The sequence below is a fragment of the Dioszegia hungarica genome (genome assembly GCF_025882075.1).
Source record: "Dioszegia hungarica strain PDD-24b-2 chromosome Unknown MKK02contig_2, whole genome shotgun sequence".
Lineage (NCBI taxonomy): Eukaryota > Fungi > Basidiomycota > Tremellomycetes > Tremellales > Bulleribasidiaceae > Dioszegia > Dioszegia hungarica.
Window position 1 is genome coordinate 748420 of NW_026515766.1, and position 22106 is coordinate 770525.

At 56.8% G+C, this 22106-nt stretch overlaps 12 protein-coding genes across 12 annotated transcripts; 4 read left to right on the forward strand and 8 right to left on the reverse strand.

Moving 5' to 3' along the window:
- Positions 1-66: 66 nt before the first annotated feature.
- On the forward strand, positions 67-676 carry MKK02DRAFT_39651 (ubiquitin-related domain-containing protein; the record flags this gene model as incomplete). Its single annotated transcript, XM_053090709.1, has 3 exons — positions 67-389; positions 422-474; positions 507-676. The coding sequence occupies 3 exons, from the start codon at positions 67-69 to the stop codon at positions 674-676; spliced, it is 546 nt and encodes a 181-aa protein (XP_052949128.1).
- A 40-nt stretch (positions 677-716) lies between these two features.
- On the reverse strand, positions 717-2015 carry MKK02DRAFT_39652 (putative cytoplasm protein; the record flags this gene model as incomplete). The annotated part of the gene is made up of 8 exons (XM_053090710.1): positions 717-939; positions 972-1249; positions 1285-1377; positions 1411-1545; positions 1579-1669; positions 1701-1805; positions 1849-1879; positions 1928-2015. 8 exons carry the CDS (start codon positions 2013-2015, stop codon positions 717-719), a joined length of 1044 nt encoding a protein of 347 aa, XP_052949129.1.
- A 258-nt stretch (positions 2016-2273) lies between these two features.
- MKK02DRAFT_39653 (glycoside hydrolase superfamily) lies at positions 2274-4806 on the reverse strand (the record flags this gene model as incomplete). The annotated part of the gene is made up of 17 exons (XM_053090711.1): positions 2274-2360; positions 2398-2450; positions 2486-2649; positions 2684-2858; positions 2890-2992; positions 3024-3131; positions 3165-3209; positions 3245-3302; positions 3335-3368; positions 3403-3511; positions 3544-3561; positions 3595-3672; positions 3708-3801; positions 3833-3998; positions 4030-4114; positions 4147-4371; positions 4405-4806. 17 exons carry the CDS (start codon positions 4804-4806, stop codon positions 2274-2276), a joined length of 2004 nt encoding a protein of 667 aa, XP_052949130.1.
- Positions 4807-5093: 287 nt separating this feature from the next.
- On the reverse strand, positions 5094-6014 carry MKK02DRAFT_39654 (uncharacterized protein; the record flags this gene model as incomplete). Its single annotated transcript, XM_053090712.1, has 2 exons — positions 5094-5291; positions 5328-6014. 2 exons carry the CDS (start codon positions 6012-6014, stop codon positions 5094-5096), a joined length of 885 nt encoding a protein of 294 aa, XP_052949131.1.
- Positions 6015-6210: 196 nt separating this feature from the next.
- Positions 6211-7632, reverse strand: MKK02DRAFT_39655 (uncharacterized protein; the record flags this gene model as incomplete). Its single annotated transcript, XM_053090713.1, has 4 exons — positions 6211-6228; positions 6260-6779; positions 6812-6996; positions 7027-7632. 4 exons carry the CDS (start codon positions 7630-7632, stop codon positions 6211-6213), a joined length of 1329 nt encoding a protein of 442 aa, XP_052949132.1.
- Positions 7633-7765: 133 nt separating this feature from the next.
- Positions 7766-9889, reverse strand: MKK02DRAFT_19457 (RNA polymerase I-associated factor PAF67-domain-containing protein; the record flags this gene model as incomplete). Its single annotated transcript, XM_053086098.1, has 9 exons — positions 7766-8011; positions 8043-8433; positions 8465-8598; positions 8630-8838; positions 8870-8973; positions 9007-9271; positions 9304-9429; positions 9461-9611; positions 9674-9889. The coding sequence occupies 9 exons, from the start codon at positions 9887-9889 to the stop codon at positions 7766-7768; spliced, it is 1842 nt and encodes a 613-aa protein (XP_052949133.1).
- Positions 9890-10070: 181 nt separating this feature from the next.
- On the reverse strand, positions 10071-12555 carry MKK02DRAFT_35013 (DNA-3-methyladenine glycosidase; the record flags this gene model as incomplete). Its single annotated transcript, XM_053089057.1, has 5 exons — positions 10071-10179; positions 10212-10738; positions 10770-10882; positions 10914-11394; positions 12544-12555. 5 exons carry the CDS (start codon positions 12553-12555, stop codon positions 10071-10073), a joined length of 1242 nt encoding a protein of 413 aa, XP_052949134.1.
- A 665-nt stretch (positions 12556-13220) lies between these two features.
- On the reverse strand, positions 13221-14581 carry MKK02DRAFT_39659 (histone deacetylase 8; the record flags this gene model as incomplete). The annotated part of the gene is made up of 5 exons (XM_053090714.1): positions 13221-13318; positions 13349-13433; positions 13463-14203; positions 14234-14319; positions 14362-14581. The coding sequence occupies 5 exons, from the start codon at positions 14579-14581 to the stop codon at positions 13221-13223; spliced, it is 1230 nt and encodes a 409-aa protein (XP_052949135.1).
- A 128-nt stretch (positions 14582-14709) lies between these two features.
- Positions 14710-18034, forward strand: MKK02DRAFT_39660 (uncharacterized protein; the record flags this gene model as incomplete). The annotated part of the gene is made up of 16 exons (XM_053090715.1): positions 14710-14838; positions 14937-15059; positions 15091-15510; positions 15542-15658; positions 15691-15868; positions 15900-15983; positions 16015-16353; positions 16387-16437; positions 16469-16545; positions 16576-16839; positions 16871-16904; positions 16935-17107; positions 17139-17507; positions 17537-17671; positions 17791-17866; positions 17898-18034. 16 exons carry the CDS (start codon positions 14710-14712, stop codon positions 18032-18034), a joined length of 2706 nt encoding a protein of 901 aa, XP_052949136.1.
- Positions 18035-18494: 460 nt separating this feature from the next.
- On the forward strand, positions 18495-20412 carry MKK02DRAFT_29439 (uncharacterized protein; the record flags this gene model as incomplete). Its single annotated transcript, XM_053087822.1, has 9 exons — positions 18495-18765; positions 18799-18879; positions 18921-19028; positions 19063-19314; positions 19347-19362; positions 19395-19463; positions 19495-20205; positions 20264-20365; positions 20406-20412. The coding sequence occupies 9 exons, from the start codon at positions 18495-18497 to the stop codon at positions 20410-20412; spliced, it is 1617 nt and encodes a 538-aa protein (XP_052949137.1).
- A 191-nt stretch (positions 20413-20603) lies between these two features.
- MKK02DRAFT_39662 (uncharacterized protein) lies at positions 20604-21387 on the reverse strand (the record flags this gene model as incomplete). The annotated part of the gene is made up of 2 exons (XM_053090716.1): positions 20604-21066; positions 21101-21387. The coding sequence occupies 2 exons, from the start codon at positions 21385-21387 to the stop codon at positions 20604-20606; spliced, it is 750 nt and encodes a 249-aa protein (XP_052949138.1).
- A 158-nt stretch (positions 21388-21545) lies between these two features.
- On the forward strand, positions 21546-22077 carry MKK02DRAFT_19505 (30s ribosomal protein s13; the record flags this gene model as incomplete). Its single annotated transcript, XM_053086102.1, has 3 exons — positions 21546-21590; positions 21625-21935; positions 21978-22077. 3 exons carry the CDS (start codon positions 21546-21548, stop codon positions 22075-22077), a joined length of 456 nt encoding a protein of 151 aa, XP_052949139.1.
- Between the last annotated feature and the right edge of the window lie 29 nt (positions 22078-22106).

The window sequence follows — 22106 nt, forward strand, 5'->3', positions numbered from 1 at the left end:
TCGCCGCCACGGCATCAATCTCGCCGCCCAAAAGAGCTGTCCTTTTACAAGAAGGGCGGACCATCCATGGGGTCGCTATCGGCCCAGAAAGACCCCCTGGAGATGGAGACGGAAAAGGAGCGACTGCAGCGGAGGGAGAGAGGCGAAGTACCAGCACGGTTCGGCGGAACAAGGGAGCAGGGTGTACGGAATACAATGACGATGAACCCGAATCTTCCCGCGGGCGGAGTGACAAGCGCGGTGGGGAGTTTGGGACGGAAGACTGATCCGCTGGATAGGATGCCTGGGAAGGGGAACGACCGAGCGAGTGGCGACAAGATGAGGGATGAGCGGATCGCGGCGATGGGGAAGCCCCAGGCGGTTGCTCCGGGTGCGCCTGCGGCTGGAAGGTGAGTCGACGCAAGGGTTGCGCTGACTTCAGACCGGTGCTACGTTTTATCGAGGTGATAGCGAATTCGCGAATGGGTGGTAAAGGTTGGTCGATCATCAACCATAGCTGACGTTAGTTCGAGTGAAATGCCTACCGACCGACACTGTAGGCGACCTGAAACGCTTGATCGCTGCGCAGACGGGAACGACGGCTCAAAAGATCCAACTCAAAAAGTGGTACACCCCGTTCAAGGATCATATAACACTGCAGGATTATGAAATTCACGATGGGATGGTGAGTGCGTAGAATGGGTAGAGCTGATAGCAGAGTCTCGAGATGTACTAGATTACAGTTTTGACCCCGCGCCGTCGTCCTCCCGCGCCTTGCCAAAGACCTCTTCGTATACTGGCCCCACCAAATCTACCAGATCACCAGTCACCATGGATCGCCCCTTCTTTTCAAAGCCTCGCTTTGACACTGTCCGGTTGAATGTTGACGCGCCATATGCCGCCAGCAGGGGGACGTTCTCTGCAATCGCCTTGCTGTCGGGTGGTGGATGTCCGACATCGCTGCAATTAGCTTGTCTCGTGAGAATACTCACGTGTAGGTCCCCTTGACCCATTCGCTCCCCCAGGCCATCAATACGCCTGTACTCCCACTCAAGATATCTCCCTGCCCGCCCACCCGCTTCAGACCGCCCTGTATTTCATTCTCCAAGACCTCCTCCGACGAAATGCCTTGCCCTTCGATGAGCTCAGCTGGTATCTGCATACCGTTCGAAACGATGTCGTGTTCTCCTTTTTGGATGATGGTTACGTTCTGTAGCGCGCGGGCGAGTTGAGGACATAGGGTTCGTGGCTCGGCTTTGGTGTCGATCTTCTAGCAGTGTCAGGCTGCAGGGAGTCTGAACTTACCATAGCCTCGCATAATCGCTTGAACTCCATGATGTTTGGGGTGAGGACGATTCTTGGGACGCCAGGCCAGTCCATGACCAGTTTCGGCTCGCTCTGTAGTGTCAGTCAGGCCGAAGCAGGACGCACCTGGACCAGCCAGAGACCATCCGCGTCGACCACGACGCCCATTTGATCCATATCTTTTGCCAGACCGAAAGCTATCCGAGCGCAGTTCTGCATGTGGTCGTCACGGCCAAGCCCTGGCCCGATGATTAGGACGTGCTGACCGTTAGTCCAGCAGGTTCAATGGCTCACCAGGCGAGACATGATCCCTTTCAACTCCTTCTTGATGTCCTCGTCTGACTTTTTGTAGTCCAGGATAGCATGGACGATGAGATCGGGTGAGCTGTGGTCAGCTTGAGCTTGGCGTGACTTACTAAGTCTTGATCACGGCCCCTGCGGTGGGTTCGCAGATAACATGCGCCAGGTCCGCTCCGAACCGCATAGCACCCATCGACGCAAAGTATGGCGCTCCAGAATAGCTGAGATCAGTACATTCCAGACCAGCTCTGCGAGCGGGCTCACTCTCCCGAACCGCCCAAGACGCCAATCCTTCCTAACCAGTCAGCAGGGAGCAACTCCACATTCCTCAGGGGAGACGAACCAGCTTGCCCCTTGTGCAATTTGGGCGACAGCGGAGGGATCATCTGCTTGACGAGGCTGATCAGGTGGTTGTGCTGTTTGCTCGCCATCTTGTCTATTCTTCGGAGCACTTGACGGCAAACGAGGTGAAGATCAACGTCTGAAAGAGTTCTGCTACACCTCGTCGCTGACCGCTTCACGCGTGCGCGCGAATTGTGGGAATCCATGGTGACGTCACCGCGCCAGACATGCAAAGTATGGATGTCTGAAGCTCTGATGCTATACGTCTGACGATCGGTCAATCGTATCCTCGCGAGCAGTCGACTCCGCCCATGGACCACCTTGATGCGATAAGACCTATAGCATGCTCAATCACTCATTGCTGCTACAGACTCGTCAGCCTGCGCTCGGTGAGACTTCCAGAATTGGCTCATTTCGATGGCGGAGCGCTTGAACTAGCTTATCAGCAAAATCGTAGGAGCGGTAGCTCACAGTTCTCTTTAGCGTCGGATGACTGTAGTCGACAAACTGGTTCCCGAACCTGGCTGTCTTGATTAGCACATCCATGCACGACGCTTACCCTTGAACCCCGTGTTCCACTCCCAGTTATCCACCGAGCTCCACGCAAAGACGCCCTTGATGGGGATTCCATCTTCGACGATGCCCTTGAGGATCTCGCCGAGGTACGACAAGAGCAGGTGGGTGCGGGCCGGGTCTTGGATGGCTTGGTGGAGGTAGGGTTTCCTGATCGTCAACGGGAATCGGTCTGGGGGCTTACTCGTTCTCGTGGGGTTCCGCAAAGCCAAACTCGGTCAGGTAGATTCCACCTGTGGTGGGATACATGTCGTTCAAGCGCTGGAGGAGGGGTCGGATATGCTGCCAGCTGTTGTGTAGCCAGTCCATGCTTGGTTCGGCGAATTCGCCTATACCCCAGCCGTAGGGGGACGAGTCGTCTGATGTCAGCTGGCACGCGATCCGACTTACAATCCTTCTTGCTGACACATTCTGGCCATGCCGGATGTGATCGATTGCGGAGACAAGCGTCGATGCCGCCGGGCGGAGCTGATATGAGATCCTCGCGATATGCCTAGAGTCAGCAGTGCCAGGTAGAAACTCACGTCGATAGCAAAAAAGTCCGCGGTGCCTTTGATGAGCTCGACCTCGTCAGCCGAGAAACGGGGTAGGAGATCCGGCGGGAGTTCAGCCTTGACCAGTTCCGGCCAGTCCTGCGGTCAGAGCCATCTGTGTGAGGTGCTTACCCCGGTCAAGTGGATTGGGTCGGCAAAGAAGCCGATGTAGTAGGCCTGGTGCATCAGTAAGGGATGGGGGAGAGACGCACTTGATGTCGCTTGACAGCTTCTTCGTCTTCCTTGCGCCCTCTGCGCCATGCTATACCCCTGAGAGGTCAGCTGGCCCTGCAATGACTTACAGGTAGTCGTCGTTCTTGTAGGAAATCTCCCCTTCTGCCCGCTCAGCGATTTCTTGCACATCACTTACGGATGTTCAGCTCTTTGAAGAGATGGTACACCTTGGCATGCGCCAGTACGAGGTGGCGGCGGCAGACGTAGGGGTACTGAGCGGCGCTGACACCGTGCGGCAATGTAGTCTACCTTTAGCGATTGCCAATGCTACCCTTACATTCTGGGGGAAACCTGGCTGTTCATCAGCATCAGCGTTGCGACGACTCACCTGCACGCAAAACACGCCCGGCTCATTGAAGGTGTACCACAGGCGGATAGTGCCGTTGAAGCGTCGGAACATGACCTCCTGTCTAGTCAGCGCTTGTCGTCAACAAGACTCACGGCGTAGTTGACGTAGTCGTCGATAATTCTGGGACTCGCAAACCCGCCATACTCGACCTGGAGAGCCAGCGGGGTATCCCAGTGGAATAGGGTCCTGTCATTAGCACCGCTCCAAGACGACTCACATGACGGGCTCAATCCCTAGCTCCCGACTGTATCCGACGAGATCCTCATAGTATTTCAATCCCTTTTCGTTGACAGGACTACCCTTCATGCCAAAGGGGAAGATCCGGCTCCATGCGACCGAGAAGGAGTAGGCGTTTCCTCCCAGTGCGGCCATGCGAGCTAGGTCTGGGTTCAGCTTGTTAAGTCTGGTGCTCACCTTGCTTGTAGAGGTAGTAGCCCAGATCGGCAATGTCCGCGGTAGTGTTGTCTGCAATGTAGCCGGGAAACCGCGATGTCCAGTCCTGGGTTCAGCTCAGGTTTGCCCAATACTCACCCAGACGGATGGACCCCTGCCGTCTGTCTGCACCGCCCCTTCGTACTGCTGAGCGGCGGTCGCCCATCCAAAGAGAAAGTCCGGGGGGAAGGTGAGATCAGGCAGAATCTGGTCGGGGGGCAGGGCGTAGTACTCGGGGTACAGCGGGGGCGGAGGAGAAGGAAGAGGGTATGGGTGGGGAGGCAGGGGGACAGCGTCGAACTGGGGCTGGATGACATGACCGATCTGACCGTCAGCGCGTTCTCGCCAAAAACCCACCCAATCGTCCCAAAACCGCTTCATGACATCATGTCCAAAATCTCCCCAGTCAAACGCCTTGCCTTGCGGTCTTCCCAAGGGCCCAGTGGCAGTCCTGACAGCGGCAAAAGGGTTGACAGAAGGAAGCGCCTGGGGTGTCGGAAGACCGGTAGGGATCCAACCGAGACCCGTTGTAACTGTTGGGATGATGTGAATCTTGGGCAATACGAGAGGCTGCGCATCCGGGAGAGCGGAGCTGTTTCTGAAATGAGGACCGTGATCGAGCCCTAGGCGATATGCGATCAACATCAGCCAGAGGGCAGCAATGACCATCCGGCCGATGCGCACGCGCTGAGGGTCTGACGCTTTAGGCGCGTCCGGAAGGACTAACGCCCGTGAGGATTTCAGGTCGATCTGCGACATATTGTCTGAGCTACATGGGAGAGGTGTATAGGCAAGCCAGACTGCGCTTAGAGGTGCGGCAGATCTACACTTGAAAGGAACAATCTGCCCAACAAAGGAGCATGATTTTACGGCATGAGGAATGAGGTGCTGACGAAACGCGCTCTTTACGCTGGGAACTGGTACGTGGTCGACTGTCAACTAAGATACTGACAGGACCAGACCCAACGGGGACTGCGTGATGATCTGCAGTCAACGATGACGATGATGGCTCTCACATGAGTCTCTGACCACGTTCCTGATCGAAACTACCTGATCACTACGGCTTTGCGCCAGCTAATGATGGGTTCTTCCCTACTCTCCTCCTCCTTCTGTCTCTTCTCGTCCATTCGTCTTTTCGCTTGCCTGTAGGATGTGAGATAAGGTATCCAGTTGAGGCGATCGATCCAGGGTCCGTCAAGAGTCGAGTTTCGCCAGAACCAATCGGGCAGGTCAAATGGGAATGTCTGAAAGTCAGCGCGAGGTCTAGACGTATGACCCACCTGGGTCGTCCAGATAAAGTCCTCCTTGACGCTGTGCCCGAAGATCCTCCCATAAAACAGAACCTCCCCGCTCGAGTGGGCGAAGAGCTGCGCTTCGTTGAGAAGCTTCCGCTCCGCGCCGCCCCAGGGGGCCCGAGCTTTGAGTATCGGTAGGTGGTCGGTTGACTTGGTTGACCGTTCGAAATGGTGTCCGTTGATCACCCTGGGCTCGATGACTGACATGTGGATCCGTGCATTATAGTCCCTGGCGAGAAGCCGGACAACGCGGTGGATTGTGTAATCGAGATCGCCATGTGTGACGATCCAGGGTGACTCGTAAGGTCGGTTGGTCTTTGGTGTCGCGGGGGCCGTGTCAGAGGGCGTATCGTCCCTCTCGTGTGGGGCTCGGCTTCGTGTCTTCTTGCGATCGTGAAACAGCCAGTCGCCCGGACCGCGTACGTGGTCGAGAATGCTGTCCGATGTCCAGGTGTCGTTTTCCGGATCGGGAGCGAGATCCAAGTCTCGACATTTTACGTCGAATTCCACCTTGGTGAGGTTGTTTGCGAACGAGTTTGGGGAGAAGAAGCCGCCTCGAGAAGGGTCACTGTGGGAAATGAGGGGAGATTCTCCGGCTTGTGCCCAGATTCGAAAGACGGTTTTGCCCATCTGGGAGGAGGTGTGGAGGCGGTCGTAAGTCGCGCAAGACATGATGTCAAGAGGCGTCAAGACAATGACAAGTCAAGTGGGAAGAAAGGATGATGGGATGTCGCATTCGGTTCTTAAGGTGTGATGGCACGCGCGGACCAAGCGTTGGAAGCGTCATTTTTAGCACAGACCTGAGGCGAGAGAAGCGGTGAATGTCAGTGCGTCAGGTAGAGTCAGATACATGGCTACAAGAGTCGATCTAAATGCGGAGGTTGATCTGAAGTCAGCTCGGACATCATATGACTTACCAGCATGGCCTCGGCTTTCGCCAGAGAGGACTTTTCAAAGTCCTCGGGACCCATGAGATCTTCCGGCACAGTGGGTCGTTGTGCCTTCTGAACGCGTGGGTGGGAGATGGAGCGATGGCCTTGGTGAACATTGGGGTTGGGCTTGGCGGTGGGTTTTGGCGGGACGGAAGGGTGGGCCGACGGCGGAGGCCGTGAAGGAAGCCCAAGCCTCGGTGGGAACGGGGGCATCGGGTGTGGCGGGTGGACGGGGACTAGATTCTGCCGAAGAGTTTGCTGTACGAAGCGCCGCTGCTCGCAGTGTTGCTGATACCCTCGGTGTGAAGCTGGGAGGGGCGGCGGGCAATGCGAAATAGGGCGAGGGCGGTTGGGTATAGCTCCACGACGATGCGCGCTCCCGCGGTGCAAAGGTAATGTGTTTGGACGCGGGGGCAGGTGGAAGGTGGGGAGATGTATTCCGTTTGGACGACCTCGAGGGTAGCGAGGTCCCCTAGGGGGTGATGGCCAGAGGTGGATCTGCTTCCTGGAAATAAGCATTGCCAGTGTCCCACTTACGTGTCGACAGGGTGTGATGCCCAAGCGGTAGCTAGGCTGGTCCGATTCTCGTTTAGCATCCGCGCCGCTTCCTTCCAGGGATCATCCATCGGGTTCCACCTGAGCCGATCGCTCCAACCCTCTCGACCGCTGCCTGCTTCGTACACCAGCTTCCAGAATTTACGAGGGAGGGCGAACGGAAGTGTCTACGTTAGCAAGCACTGGTAGTGACTCACCTTTGGGGTAAAGACGATATCACCGAGGATGGAATCATCAAAGATTCGGCCGTAAAAGAACCACTCTTTTCTCTCTTCCGCCTTGCCCCTTGCCGACCAGTAGGCTACTTTTTCCCGCTCGCTCATGCCGACGACCGCAGCCATGGGAGAGTCTGGGAAAGGGTTGAGCATCACTTCTGCGTTCGGGACGCGAATCACGGCGAGGTGGATTTCGGGTGTGGTCGTTCCGGTCAGTTGCCGCGCGATCCAATAAAGCGCCCAGTCCAGATCGGCCGTGACGGATATGAAGGGCGAGGCGGTCATCATTTCGATATCCTGATCGAGGCCTGGGGGCGGGAGTCCGCGACGATCCAGCACATGCTCGACCGCTTGTTGGCGTGCTGCCGGTGTTGCCATGAAGGTCCCGTCGAAACCGCGTGTAGCGATGCGGTAAGCGGCAGGGGCCATGCCGTCGAAAGCTGCTTGCGGGGCGGTAAAGCCGGAGGTCGAGGGGTTGCCGGTCATGACCAGAGGTGAGGTGGAGAGGGAATGGTGGATTCGCAGAACGATCTCGCCGCTGAGCGTTCGACGCAAGAGGTTGGAGTAGGTCATCGCGCCCAAGGGCATGGTGGGGAGGGTGGCCATGTCAAGTCAAGCTGGTTAGAAGGACAAGCGAGTAGAGACGAATGGTAAGTGGACCGCCTCCAGGACATCTGCCGAAGCTACGCACGAGCCCTGTTAAGCTTCCATCGGATGCATGCTACGCTCGGACCCTGTTCTTCCCCTGCCACGCCGCTGGCTTTCCATCCCCGTTTGGCTTTGCTCTTGAACCCTGTCCCTGGCCCGGCTGGTCACGGCGTGGCGCACGCTCAGCAGGTGGCTGACCTGTTGTCGGTAATGGTGCTGCGCGGATAGTGTTGAAGACACGCTGGGCGTGCTCGGTGTTTCGGATAAAGAAGCCCGCGAGGCGGCGGTTGGTGATGGTTTCTTCTACGTGGACCATGGCCTAACGTTAGCGGGCACACTACAGTACTCACTCCGTCAATGGTAAAGTCCAGGTTGTTGATGCTGATCCGCTCGCCGTCGAGCAAGCTTCCGCCATTCTTGCCCTGGTAGCTCCGGCTCGCCGCCTTGAGGGCCATTAATTGCTGGAGAACCTCCTCCTCGCCTGCTTCTTCCCCGATAAACGCCGAGAGCTTGCCAGCGTCGATGCTGGTGTACAGCTTGAGCAGGTTCCGGACGGATTGGACTCCCTTGACAGCGACCACGTCGGCAAGGAAGAGCTCCACCATGCGGGCGGTGGCGTCTTGGGGTGGGTTGGCCGCGTAGGCCTCGAGGAGGGCGCTGTCCTCGTAGGGGGGTGGGTTAACGGAGAGGTATTTGGGGCAGGCAGAGAGGAAGAGGTCTTTATAGGTGCTGAGGGCGTCGCTGAGGTCAGCGAAGAATAGTGTAAACTCACCCTCGGTGCATTTCGGCGATTTGGTCGGCATAGTGTTCCTTGACGATGTGCATGATGCTCTCGTCCGTGGGACCGGGTGCAAGAGAGGTGCATATAGCCAGGAGGCCATACATTCGCTCGCACTGCTTGGCAATCTGCCGTTAGCTCGTTCTTTGCAAAACCTACCGAGCCGTATTGATAACTCCGGGTGTGGTACTGCTTCATCCGCAGGAAGAAGATCAGGACCGAGACGAATATCCGGATAGCATCTGTCCAGCGGCTGAGGGCCATGTAGGCGCAGCCGACGTGGTAGTAGGTGGTGACGTGGCAAGCGGTGATGCGGGTGAGGAAGGAGCCGCCAGAGAGTTCGACATTCTCCATGGATTGCAATGCGACTGCTGTCAGTTGGGTTTGGAGAGGACTTACGGGTGGGGTCGCCAAGAAGGACGTGAACACGCAGCAGGCAGATGAGAGAAAAGTAGCCGAGGTTGCGGTAGAGGGGTTTTGATCCGTACTCGCCGGCGAGCTCTCTTGATGTTAGCTGTGTTCAGGCGAGGACTTACGCTACTTCCTCCACTGATTTGCCCTCCCGCTCCGCCTTCAGTTGCTCGTTGATTCCGCTCTTTTGTACCAAACTGTAGAGAACGTTCAGGACCGAGTAGGAGGACCAGATCTGCTGGGCCTCTGCCAGCAAGTCAAGCTCCTCTTCCGACTTGTTTTTGGGGTTGGATCGCCATTGAGCAAAGGACTGGAATTGGTAGACGAACTCGTCCAGCATGTCCCAGAGCCACTGGATGGGGAGGTCGAGGGGGACAGGGCCTTCCGAGTCTACTATCAGCCTCGCAGATCACGGAACTCACTTAGGAGGTAGTTGAACAGCTCGCAGATGTTTTCGTAAGATTGGAATCGGTCGTCAATGGTGGGCTGGAGGCGGGCGTAGACGTGCCGGAAGTACAGCTCGCGGTACAGGGTGAGGAAGACTTGGTCTGATGTCAGCTCGGAAGTGATTGGACTGACCATTTTGGACCAAAGGAGCAATGACCTCGGCCTCGGGCCACTCGCTCTGCGCATAGTGCGCTTGCGTGAGCTTGTTCCAGCCGGATTCGTACATCGTGGTGATGGTGACAATGTCGTTTTCGAGGATGGCCTGGTGGAACAGGATCAGGAACTGTTGGTCAGCCAAAGGGCGCTCCCTCCATCACAAGAAGACCAGCCCAGAGGTTAACCCACCCTCTTGACATCCTCCGGGACCATCTCTAATTGTACGCCGAGCTCCCCGTCTCCCTGCGCTTGCTCGCCGTGCTGCGCGTACGCGTGCTGCTCGAGCACCTGCATCCGCTTGTATTCGTCTTCGTAAGATGCGGCCTCGGGCTGGCCGTATTGCGGCGCGGCGAGGGAGGAGAGGAGGTCATCCTCCTCGGCTTCGTAGAATGCTGGGTCTGCCATTTTGGTGTGGCTTTGGTGTCGATATCTAGTGGTTCTTGATGTGCAGGTCGTCTGCAGCTAGAGATGTATGGACTAGTATCAAGTATAGCAAAGGAGTGAACAAAAGCAATGCGACCAGCCAACTTTCGTAATTCCGCCTATTTCCGCAAAGTGGCACATGGAGGAATGCTACATCTATCGCCTAGAACTCCTCGCCAGCGGGCCACATATAATACACCCCTATGCTCCTGTAGGGTCGCCATCCTTCGGTCAATACTTCCATCTCCTTAGGCGTGAGGTATGCTCCGCCCCTAGAATCAGCTATGGACGTTAAAGTACTCACTTGACCTTCTTCCCTGCTAGCCTGGCTTTCAAGACCTCCACGCTCAGCCCCTCTTCTAATGGCGCCGCTCTGAAGGCATCCCACTGCGCGTGGGTCACGAGCGGTCTCATCAACTCCTCTGGTGTCGGCGCCGGGAGTGCGGGAACCTCGAGCGTTTCCTCGACTTTGACGAGCACCTCCTCGGTTGGCATCCCAGGGGTGACCGGAGTCGGCGGTAGGTGTGTGATTTGGCGGGATGCTGGCGTGCGAAGCGCCGCGATCGTACTTGCGTCGGTACCGGGTGTGTAAGGGGTCGGAGGTGCTTGTGGCCGATCCTCCGGAGGCGGGGTGCGAATCTCCGTCTTCGCCTCCTTTTTGTATTTGGCTCGGACGGCGTCGGCCTTTTTGCCAGTCTTCTTCTTGCTCTCGGGGAGAGCGTCATGTGCGGTGAGCGCCCATCGCAATAGTCCCTTTTGGACGCCGAGGTCGCCGACAGGGAGGACGTCTGGCCGGCGAAGCGAGAACATGAGAAACATGTCGACCGTCCACTGTCGTTAGCTATGGCTTAGAGAGGCGTACCTGTCCGATGCCGCGCACAGTGATCAACGCTTGTGCAATCTCTTCGTCTGTCCCGTCTTTGAGTAGCTCGGTGGATATTTGGCCGGAAACAAAGTGTTCCGCTATAGCGATCACTGAGATCAGCGGGGAATGATAGGAACCTACCGTACTCGGCTTTCCTCTGGCTGAATCCCGCCGCTCGATAGTCCTCGACCTTGCCTTTGCTGACTTCGAGAGGAGTGGGAAATCCATCCTCCGTCTCATGACCCCAAATCATCCTGAAGCGCTTCGTAATTGCCCGCGCCGCGAGCCAGCTCACTTGCTGGCCAATGATGCTGGTGACTAGGGTTCGGAACGGGTCGACCGCCTCGAGCGTTGAGAAGGGTTTCGGGGGGATATGCGTGTAGAGGGTGCCGAAGCGGGGATCGTGAGAAGAGAGATGGGCTATAGCAGTGGGTAATGAGAAGGGCAGGACGGGTGGGAGCAGTGCCGGGGCGGTATGAAGAGGGACAAGCGTCCGGGTGGGGGGAGGAGTGCCAGCGGGTTGAGCTGGGGCGCGCTTCTTGCGTGGTGTCGTCTTGGGCTTGGCATCTCCCTGTACGCCACCGGGCGGGTCGCTAACGGGACCACCGTCGGCGCCGCTGCGCTGACGTTTCCGAGGGGTGGTTGGCGGCGGTAATTGCGTCAATGCCGCTCCAGCTGTCGCCGATGCAGCTTCTGATATACGCGGGCGTGCTCCTCTTGTGATCATGATCTCTTCCGCTAGCTTTGTGTCGAGTGCAGGATATAGATTTTGTGATGGACGATGCGAAAGTATGAACGCCGTCCAACGACCGGGCGCCGGAGCTCGGTATAGACGGTGCAATCCACGATGATGTCATCGTGCAAAGTCCATGCCATCCACAACTGACCGGGCGCCGGAGCTCGGTATAGACGGTGCAATCCACGATGATGTCATCGTGCAAAGTCCATGCCATCCACAACTGACCGGGCGCCGGAGCTCGGTATAGACGGTGCAATCCACGATGATGTCATCGTGCAAAGTCCATGCCATCCACAACTGACCGGGCGCCGGAGCTCGGTATAGACGGTGCAATCCACGATGATGTCATCGTGCAAAGTCCATGCCATCCACAACTACGAGCTGTAAGCATCTGCATGAATACAGAGCGTTCTCATTGCACTTCATATCCTTACAGTATGTCCAGTATCGTTACCAGCATTCAAGCTACGATAGCTAGCTTCGGGATATACGTCGCCCACCTTTGGAACCTTGCGATCTATTCAGGCTTCCCTCTCATCTTCTGGGTGCAGCCCCGGTGGTCCGTCGACGAGATTACCGATCAGTCCGGCAAGGTTAGTCTGAGCTGAGCTATGCTGATCTCTAGGTCATTCTCATCACCGGCGCCAACAGCGGGACCGGCTTCGCCTCAGCATGGGCCCTGTATGAGGCCGGAGCTAAAGTCTACCTCGCCTGTCGAAGCGAGGCAAAAGCGAATGATGCGATCGCATTCATCAAGTCTCACCGGTGGAAGGGCAAGACAGGCAAGGTGACTGGCGAGCTAGTCTTTCTACAGCTTGACCTGTCGGATCTGAAGAGTGTCAAGCGGGCAGCAGACGAGTTTAATCGGTGAGTCCAGCATTGACATTGCTAATGGCAGGAAAGAAAAGAAGCTCGACGTCTTGATGTGTAACGCGGGGATCATGGCGACGTAAGTGAATGCCAAACGTCGCTAATGTCAGATCTGAAGGACTGTACACCGCTCAGGAATACACCCTGCAATTCGGCACCAACGTCCTCGGCCATCAAGCGCTAATCCACCATCTCCTCCCCGTCCTCCTGTCGTCGTCTGCACGGGTCCTCCTCCTCTCCTCTGCCGGCCACGCCGCTGCCCCTCGAGGCGGCGTTGACTACCGAAGCGTCGTGCGCGACCCGGCCGACCCGAATGACCCCAAAAACCCCGTCAAAGGGCGGTACGAGGTCGCCAAATGGGCCGAGTATGGTCAAGCCAAATGGGGCGACATCGCCCTCGCCCGCTATCTCCACGCAGTATACGGTCCTGGCTCGACACTATCGTCTAGGCGGACCGGTCAGGGCGAGCTCTTATGCTTTTCAATGCATCCAGGTGAGTTTTAAGTCGATTTAGCTGATTAGGTATGGTCGCTACCAATCTGTCTGGCCACCTTAGCGTGACAGGCTTCATCACCAAGCACTTGCCCTTCCTCTACGTAAGTTTGCGTAGTATGTAGCTCACGTCAGCCGGTGCTCACGCGGCACCCCGATGTCGGCGCTGGAAACCAGCTATGGCTGGCATCCATGCCCACCGCACAGGCCAAAAAGCTAGCCGGGGGGTACATTGTGCCTTTCCAGCGGATCGGCCGGCCCCGTCCCGACGTCCTTGCAGAGGCGAATGTGGTCAGGATGTGGGATTGGTGTGAGGAGCAGGTCAAGAAGCACGCTGAGTAGAGCGCTTATGCATTGACAATTGTCGCAATTCGATCTGACAATGCCTTGAACCGCTCGTTGATCGCGGTGATATATTCTGTCGTATTCTCATCCTTGACCTTGCCTAAGGTCAGCTTATTAGCGTGAGGCTCACCTTCTTCAACACCCAGAGTAAAGCTTGGGGCGTATTCAGCGAAATGCTCATGATGCGGGACGTCATCGCCGATATCTCTTCCCACCTGCATCAGCTTGATCGCGACAGACTCACCATTGCAGCGGTGACTCCTGCCCAGGCTCTAGCCGTATCTGCGTTCTTGTAGCCGCCACCTCCGAGCACGCACAGCGGCACGCCCCAGCCTTTTACTTTCTCCGCTACCCACAGCATGCTCCCCTCGCCATGGGTCGACCAGTTACCCCATTGCCCAATAGGGTCGCCAGGAAGCCCGTCGGCCCCGAGCTGAAGCACCACGTAGTCTGGTTTGTAGGCTTGGTAGATGCGCTCGACCGAGGGAAAGATGGCAGCGTAGGTCGCGCGAGAGGGGTATGCGAGCAGAGGGATAGACAAGGTGAATGGACTGGTGGTCGTTGCGGAGGGGAGGAGCGATAGAGGGGATGGGGGCGGAAAGAAAGCCGGCGCTGAATGATGTACCGACAGTGTCAGAACCTGGGGAGGTTTGGCTTTGAGCTGTGATGTTGGCGAATGAAACGCTAGCGCAACGCCGTCGCCATAGTGTAGGTCAAAATCGAGGTATAGTACTCGGGGTCGAAGAGGTCTTATTCTGGGTATTTCTGGCCCCGCCTTACCCTCTCTGGTAAGGAGCATGATGCCCAGGACGATATCGGCAACATAGCAGAACCCGCTCGCGCGACTCCGCAGGGCGTGATGCCTCCCGCCGTCCCAGTTGATGGTGATATCGGCTTGGCCGCGAGCAAGTAACCGGCAAGCTGTAAGCGTGGCCGCTGCGACTTGGAGCGAGTATTCGTGTAAGAGTGGGAACGCGGGGCAATCCTGCATCAGCTCTGGCGTGGGGAGACTTACATGTTCAAAGCCGTGCTTTTCTGATCTGAGCCTCTTTGTGGGCGGTGGTCCATCGCTGGAATCAGAGGCGTCGCTGCCTTCCGACCCTAGAAGGTAGTCTACATGAGCGGCGTCATCTCTAAACCCACCTACATAGGCCGGACTATGATACCGCTTCAGCTCTTCGGCCGTTGCTAAGCTCGGGTCGGGCGGGAGGAGCACCGCTCGCAGCGGCTCTGCGACGCCCACCTGGAGCAAGTCCAGCGATTGGGCTAACCCATGGACCAGTGATGATCGGTTGAGATTCGCAGGCAGCGCGTCTGCGGCTTTTTGTAAGGTTGGAGACCATATGTAGGCGACTGTAGGCATGATGGGCAAAAGGTCAAGAATTGCTATATGACATGACATGCCCGACGTGTGACGCGTCCAAGTGCTCGAGCTGAAACGGTCGAAATTCCCATCTCTTCTCCTCATTCCTCACCGCATCTACCTCAATCATGGGTACCAAGCGAGCAGCCCCACCCCTGCCATCAGCGACCCAAGCCCGCCGCGAACAGTCCGCGGACCTAGAAGCCGAAGAGGAAGAGGCAGATCAACGACGGGGCAATGAGGTAGAATTGGACGAGGTGAGCCAGGGTTTCCCGACCTGGTTACTGTCTCCAGCCTCTCCAGCTGGGACGGGGGGCTGCTTCCCCGACATGGACACGGTCAGAGTTGATCCCAGCTCTACGGGACAATCCGCTCTGATGTCGTGGGTATCCAGTACTATCGTGGCCTCGTCGGGCGCGGCGAGTACGTCATGCTCCGACGCGAGCCGACCAACCAATACGACAAGAATGCCATTCAGGTGAGTTGTCCGTCAGCTCAGCTGACGCCAGGTGGTAAACGGTGCGAGCCTGCAGGTCGGACATATTCCTCGCGGAGTCGCTCTCAAGCTCGCCGGAATGATGGACGACGGACTCCTCATCGTTGAAGGGCGGATGATTGGCCAGAACCTCGACATGGCCAAGCGCTTTGTATTGCCTATCGACATCAACATTTACGCCAAGCCCAGCCTCCGTGAGGTGCTCGACCCCGAGTTGACCCGCGCGTTTGGGAGCGCCTTCAATCGTCCTCCTCCTATCCCCGCAGTCATTCCGGTGGCTACTCAGCCCATTGTCGCCCCTTCGCAGGGGAATATCCGACCCCCACCCGGCGCCGGCCCCAGTCGCGCCGAGCTGGAAAAGGCGCAAGAACTTAAACGACTCATGGACGGATTGAGCAAGGTCAAGAATGATGATCAGTCGCATGGTATTATGGTGAGCGCTTCAGCGACGTTGCTAATGGCAGGACGCACTCGTCAAGGACATGGACGTGATGGGGCTTCCCCTCCATCCCGACCCGCCCGGACTCGCCAAAGGCAATCTTCACGTCAATCTGTTGCCTCACCAGTCGCAAGCCCTCCAGGTGAGCTACAGGTCTTCTCCACTAACGCGTAGTGGATGATTGAGCGCGAGAACCCCAAGCTCCCTGCGGTGGGCGAACCACCCGTGCAATTCTGGTCTAGACGCGCCCAAGGCGGTAGGGAGCATTGGTTCAACATGGCTACCCAGTCTCCTCAAACAGAGACTCCAGTTTTGGGCCGGGGCGGTATCATTGCCGATGGAATGGGTCTAGGTGAGTTACTCCGGGACAAAGCTGACGATAGGCAAAACCCTGACCACTCTCGCACTAACCCTTGCCACCAAATCCGAGCCACTCGCAGCAGGCGAAGCGAATGCAACCCTCATCGGTACGTCTTGCCTAGATTCAGCTGACAACAGTGTGTCCGCTGTCTGTGCTCGGCAATTGGGAGAAGCAAATCAAGGACCACGTCGTCAGCGGCAACTTGAGCGTCTACACCTACCACGGCGCGACCAAAGGCATCACCGCAGCCAAGCTTGCCAAGTACGATGTGGTCCTCACAACGTATCAGACCGTCGCTACCGACATCACTGGCAAGGTCGACCGCTCCAAGCAGTATTACGACTCGGACGACGACAACAAGTCCTCGCAAAAAGGCAAAAAGAAGCAGAAGACCGCGTCCAAGATATTGTCAACCGTGCAATGGAGGAGGATCGTCGCCGACGAGGGTCACGTCTTGAAAAATCCAAAGTCACATAGTACGTTTCTGCCTGGAGCATCGCTGACAACAGTGACCCAGGCGTACGCAGGACTCAAAGCGGCTCGTCGCTGGATCTGCACTGGTGAGTTCCCCGCTAAACCCGCTAACATCAGGCACACCAATTGTCAACTCCCCCGCGGATCTCGGCTCGCTCCTCACCTGCATCCAAGTCTGCAAGCCCCTCGACCAAGTGAGTGCATCCCCTACGCTGCTGATGTAGGCGAACTTTTTCAAATCCATCCTCCTCCGCCCGCTCAAAGCCGGCGATCCCATGGCCGCCAACACCCTCCAAGCCATTGTCGGCCAGAGCCTGCTTCGCCGAAACAAGGACAGTCGAAACGCTCGGGGAGAAAAGCTGGTCGAGTTGCCTCCGATTGACTTCTTCGAGTGCATCATCCCCCTCGACGAGGAGACCAGGGCGTTGTATGACGAGATCAGCGACGTCTCCCGGTCCAGATTCAACAATACGCTTCGAACCGGAGAGGTGAGCTGAAATCTATCGTCGCTGACAACAGGGACGCGGCAGTGTTCTAGCTATGATCACCAGACGTAAGCCCTTGACTGTCCCCGCTAATGTAGTCCGACAACTCTGCCTCAGCAAAGATCTCGTACCGCAGTCCTTCCTGGACGAGATGCGAAACCCGACCCCAGCGCAAGGGGAAGCCGTCTCGGCCATGTCCATTCCCGAGGAGCAACGCCAAGAGATCATCAACAAGCTCAAGGTCGCTTTAGCGGACGCGGAAGAATGCGCGGTAAGTCTAGTCCCGACCCCGCTGACGGCAGATCTGCTCCGACACCATGGCCCGAGACGAAGCTCGGATCACCGATTGTGGCCATCCCGGCTGTATCGGCTGCTTATCCGCGTGGTTGGTCAAAGCCTCAACGTGTCCGATCTGCAGGCACTTCATCACGCTTGGATCGCTGTTTGCGCTCCCCCCAGACGAGTCTGACTACATCGAACCCGCTCAGGAGGTCAAACCTATCAAATCGGCCAAGATTGACGAGCTCTGCAAATACCTCACGTCGTTCCATTTGACCGAAAAGTCCTTGGTGTTTAGCCAATTCACCGGCTTCCTAAATCACGTCGAAGCCGCACTTGAAGAAGCGGGCGTAGCTTGTTGCCGATTCGACGGCAGCATGCCTCAACGAAAGGTAGGCCCACATATATCGAGCTGACCCAGCGTCAACAAGTCATCGACAACTTTCAGCGTCCCCGCGACGCCACGGACGACGAGTCTAATCCTCAAGTCATGCTGATTTCGCTCAAGTCCGGGGCTGTCGGTTTGAACTTGACCGCAGCTTCCAACGTCTTTCTGGTAAGCTCGTGACTTGCATAGCTCACCCCATTGCGACCCCTGGTGGCAATCCGCAATCGAAAAACAGGCAATTGACCGAGTGCACCGGGTAAGTTTGACCTTGACCGAGCTGACCAAAGCTGGGCCAAAAGAAAGATGTCCGAGTCTTCCAGCTCATCGCCGAGAATACGATCGAATCCAAAGTCCTTGACATCCGTAAGTAATCCGCACGCTCTAGCTCACGCAGAACGGCGAAAGGACGACCTAGTCGCGACCGCATTCGAAAAGACGTCAAAAGAGATTGTGCAAACCAAGAAGAAGGGAAAGTTTGAGGATCTGCGAGAGTTGTTTGGAGTGGACCCGAGTCAAAAGGTGGCGGATTAGCTTGTTTGCTGCTATTGAATGCCTATCGTCGGTTGTGTCTTACATGCAGAGAGAGTAGCGCCTTCGCAATTCTTGCTGTGCTTCATCTTGTCCTCTCCGGGTTCTGCATCAACCGGTAACCCACAACCCCACATGCCTCAACCTGCCTACGCTTGTTACCCCCTGTCGAAATGGCTCTCACGGGGCGGAGATCTTGAGCCCCTAAGACTGTGTCCCAGGTCGACCCCCACTCTTGATACTGCGGTCCCTGTCGCCACAAATGTGCTGAATTCCTCGATGAGCGTTGCTGTCCTCATATCCTCATAGCGTACGCCGCATTTGCAGTTTCATCTTTTGGCCCGTGTTTCATCTCCGTTTGGCGCACGGACCTACCGGCAGACCTCGAGCTTCAGCGCGCATTAAGATTATTCCTCGTTATACCATAATGTGTAGATAAAGTACTCAATCCTGCAGAGCAACGATGACGGTATCATCTCGACGTGCAGTCACCCTCGGTACACTTCTAGCCGCTGGGACAGCCCTGCTTCTCCTCCATCTCGCTTACCGGTCTCCTGGCGGACTATCGTTCCTCCCATCCGCCCAAAGCCCAGGCGTCGCTCCCGATGATCTGGCGGCGAGCGACGTCGATGTCAAGCGACGGGTGGCTCGTATGAGAAAGGTGTGCGCTGCACAGAACACATTCACGAGAGAATATGGGCGGGCAAATCTGCGTCTGAGCAGAGGGTATGAAGGTGGGTCTGTCTGATGAAGCTTGCTGATGCCAGGGTCCCACTTCAAGGTCCAGCAGCTACTACTCAAAGCCATGAGAGGAGAGACTCTCAACATCGGCGCTTTAGGCGGGAGCAGTAGGTCCCTTGTCATGCCTCGCTGATGACGGTCACCAAAGGCCACCACGTTTGGGACAACGAAGTCTGGTTCTGGAAGTTTTATGAATGGCTTCGGGAGTTTGTCGGCGAGGATGTCGAGGTCATACATACGAACGGCGCAGCGCCAGGTAAGTCCACCTAGTTCCTTCGCTGACATCGCAGCGGTCGGCTCAGACTACTTTTCCTTTTGCTTTCCACTGCACATCTCCCGCGAGTCCGACTTGGTTCTCGTTGAACTAGGCGTCAACGATGAAGCAATCCCCGAGCACGTCGAGAATATGGAGAATCTCCTTCGGGGACTGCTAGAGATGGACCGGCAGCCGGCAGTCATGCTCGTCGAGGCCTTGGCGTTCAGTAACGGCGGAATGGGCGGTGGTGGGGGTAGGATGCATCTGCCCGTGGCCCAGTTTTACGGTGAGCCTTGTCGCCCGCCTCGCTGACCGCAGATGTGGCTGTGATAAAGTGAGCAACGCCTCAGCTCCTGCTAACAACAGTCAAAGACACCCCCTCGCCAATCATTTCGGCCGGTATCCCGAGCTCATCCGGCCATACTTTGCCCAAGAGTGCGTACCCCCTTGGCCCTGCTGATGGCAGCTACTGGGGAACACCAGACACTCGCCACATCAACTCTCGCGGACATCGAGACCTCGGTATGCTCGTTGCGGCCTTCATCCAGGACGTTGCATGCGACATGCTGTCTGATCCCAACTTTAGCGTGCCAAGCAAGCCAGCCCGCCACTCCATTCACTCTCCCCTCATGGCACCGCACGCCATCCCCGATCCGGAAACGCCAGATGCCGACCAGTCTTCAGCGTCAGAGCAGGATGCCCGACTGCGCCCGTTACAAGCCAGCTGGGCGGAACGATCTCGCTCTTGGCGTCTAGACCCTTCAGACCGCAACCCCGCTGGTCAGCTCATGCCCGGCGTCTTCAACAGTCCCTATGAGTTCGGTATTCTGCCCCGCCAAAAAGTTCTTGACGGGTGGAATCCCTCCCTTGACAATGTCGTACCACCTTTCCATCCCGTCTGCCTCTCCACCCGGACCACCGACCCCGCCTACAACCTCACCCCCACCTCAACAGAGGGCTGGACACATTGGGTCCATCCCGACTTTACCGACAAACCCTATCTCGTCGCGCGCGAGCCCGGGAGCTGGGCAAAATTTGAACTCGAAACAGGTCTCGGGGTGGTCAAGGTGTACGCACTCAAATCCAAGACATTTGGTCTGGGGAATATCGAGTGCTGGGTGGACAATGAGAGGGATAGAAGCGTTGAAGTGGAGGGGTGGTGGGATAATGGCGATGCGTAAGTGGTAATCCGAATAAGCTGACGTTAGAAATATCGGCCGGTTTGCAACGATCAGAGAAGGCCTTCCGGTTGGACGTCATGTCCTCACTTGCGAGCTGCTCAAAAAGACATCCGATCCCGGCGGCGGTACAGAGTTTAGGTTGATCGGGGTAATGAGGTTTGTCCATTTCTTGAGAATGGACCCTGCTGACCCGCAGTTTGTAGAATTAGTGCACAGATTGAAGATAGTGGGCGCGGCCCAGACCTCTCGCTTGTTGTCCGCATTTGATCTCGGTGTAGGACAAAGTAGAGAATCATAGGTCCGCGTCTGCTCACTGGGTCTGGGACGGCCTCGCTGACGATGTCAGAAAGTAGAGCATGTATCCGAATACCTTGGCCTCCAAACGTCGCATCTCTTACCGCACTACTGCCTCCACATCCGTCTGACCCCTCAAGCCAAAACCGCCTAACCTCGCACGCTCCTTCTCCGGCCTTCCTCTTGCCTTTCTAACATTCAAATGTCTCCGCTCCAGCTCCGTTGTCAATCCTTCTGCTCTTCCCTCCCACGCCCAAACCTCTCGTTCCGTCCGCCTCGCTGCACGATTTGCAGGATCGTCCTGAGCCGCCAGCCGCTTTAAACGCTTCACCTCCGCCTGATGAGTCTTGTACGCCAGGGCAACGGACCCTGGCGACTCGCCGTATCCCGGGGAGAGCAGGCGATCCCAATGAGCCTCGGTGTCCCATGTAGAAGTTTCGGACGGTGTGGATGGTGCGAGGGACCAGGCGAATGTGCCGGCGGGGGTGACGGGGGTAGCTTTGGAGGATTTGATGATGAGGTCTTGTGATGCGAGGACAGGCAGCACCCGGCTCTTGAGAAAGCTACCATCAGCTCTTGATTTAGACTCGAACGTACCTAGCAGAGACAAACGGATGCCCCGCTGGGACTGCATTCACCGCCACTTCCGCCTTCTTGCCCTTGACCACCTTGCCCTTTTTGCTCTTTACCGGTGTAGGTGGAGCGACCGGAGTGGATGGCCCCGCCTCGGCTGTGCCCGTCATGGCAACCCCATCTTGGAGGATTTGCTGAAATGTGCGTGGTTTTTCGGCGAGGAGCTGCCTGATGATTTGAAAAGCAGGCGCTAGGTTCCCAGCTGGGCGAGCTTTGGGTGTGGTGAAGGCCTTCTTTATGCCCGCCGACATGATGGTCAATGTATAGGGCAGATTGAGGAAATGGCTGAATTAGCTGCTGGTCACTCTAGGATCCAGGAGAAAATGAGTAAATCCGGCCAAATCAAAGTCGGCCACCATGACTGAGATTTCATGTCCACTTTACATCAATCTATACCTCTACCCACATCATGCATCTCCTAGGCCGCCATCTCCCAGACCACAAGCCCCTGCGAGTAAGTAGCTCACGTTGAAAGTACTGATGTCCAGATCGCCTTGACAGCCTTTTATGGCATCTCGCATCCAACATCGGCAAACCTCCTTGCCCGCCTCTCAATACCCCTCGCGACCCGCGTGCAGGACCTCACCGAGCCTCAAATCACTTCCCTCTCCTCCTTCCTCTCTTCGCCATCCACATCGTCTAGACCAGCCGATACGCCATTGTCAACGCCGGGTGCAGGACCGAGCTCGACCCGGATGGCGGATCCGCTGGATGGGCTCTTGATTGAAACGGACCTCAGGAGAAAGGTGCAGGGTGATATCGCCCATCTGAGACAGGTCGGGACATATCGGGGGAGACGGTAAGTTCAATTCTCGCTTGGGGAGCCCTTACTGACACACAGGCATGCGCTGGGTCTTCCTGTGCGAGGCCAGAACACGCGGAATAATGCAAAGACAGCGAAGAAGATGAATCGTGTCGAGAGGAGACATTACTCTACGTAAGTGGAGTCGCTTCAAGGTGGAACTTCGTT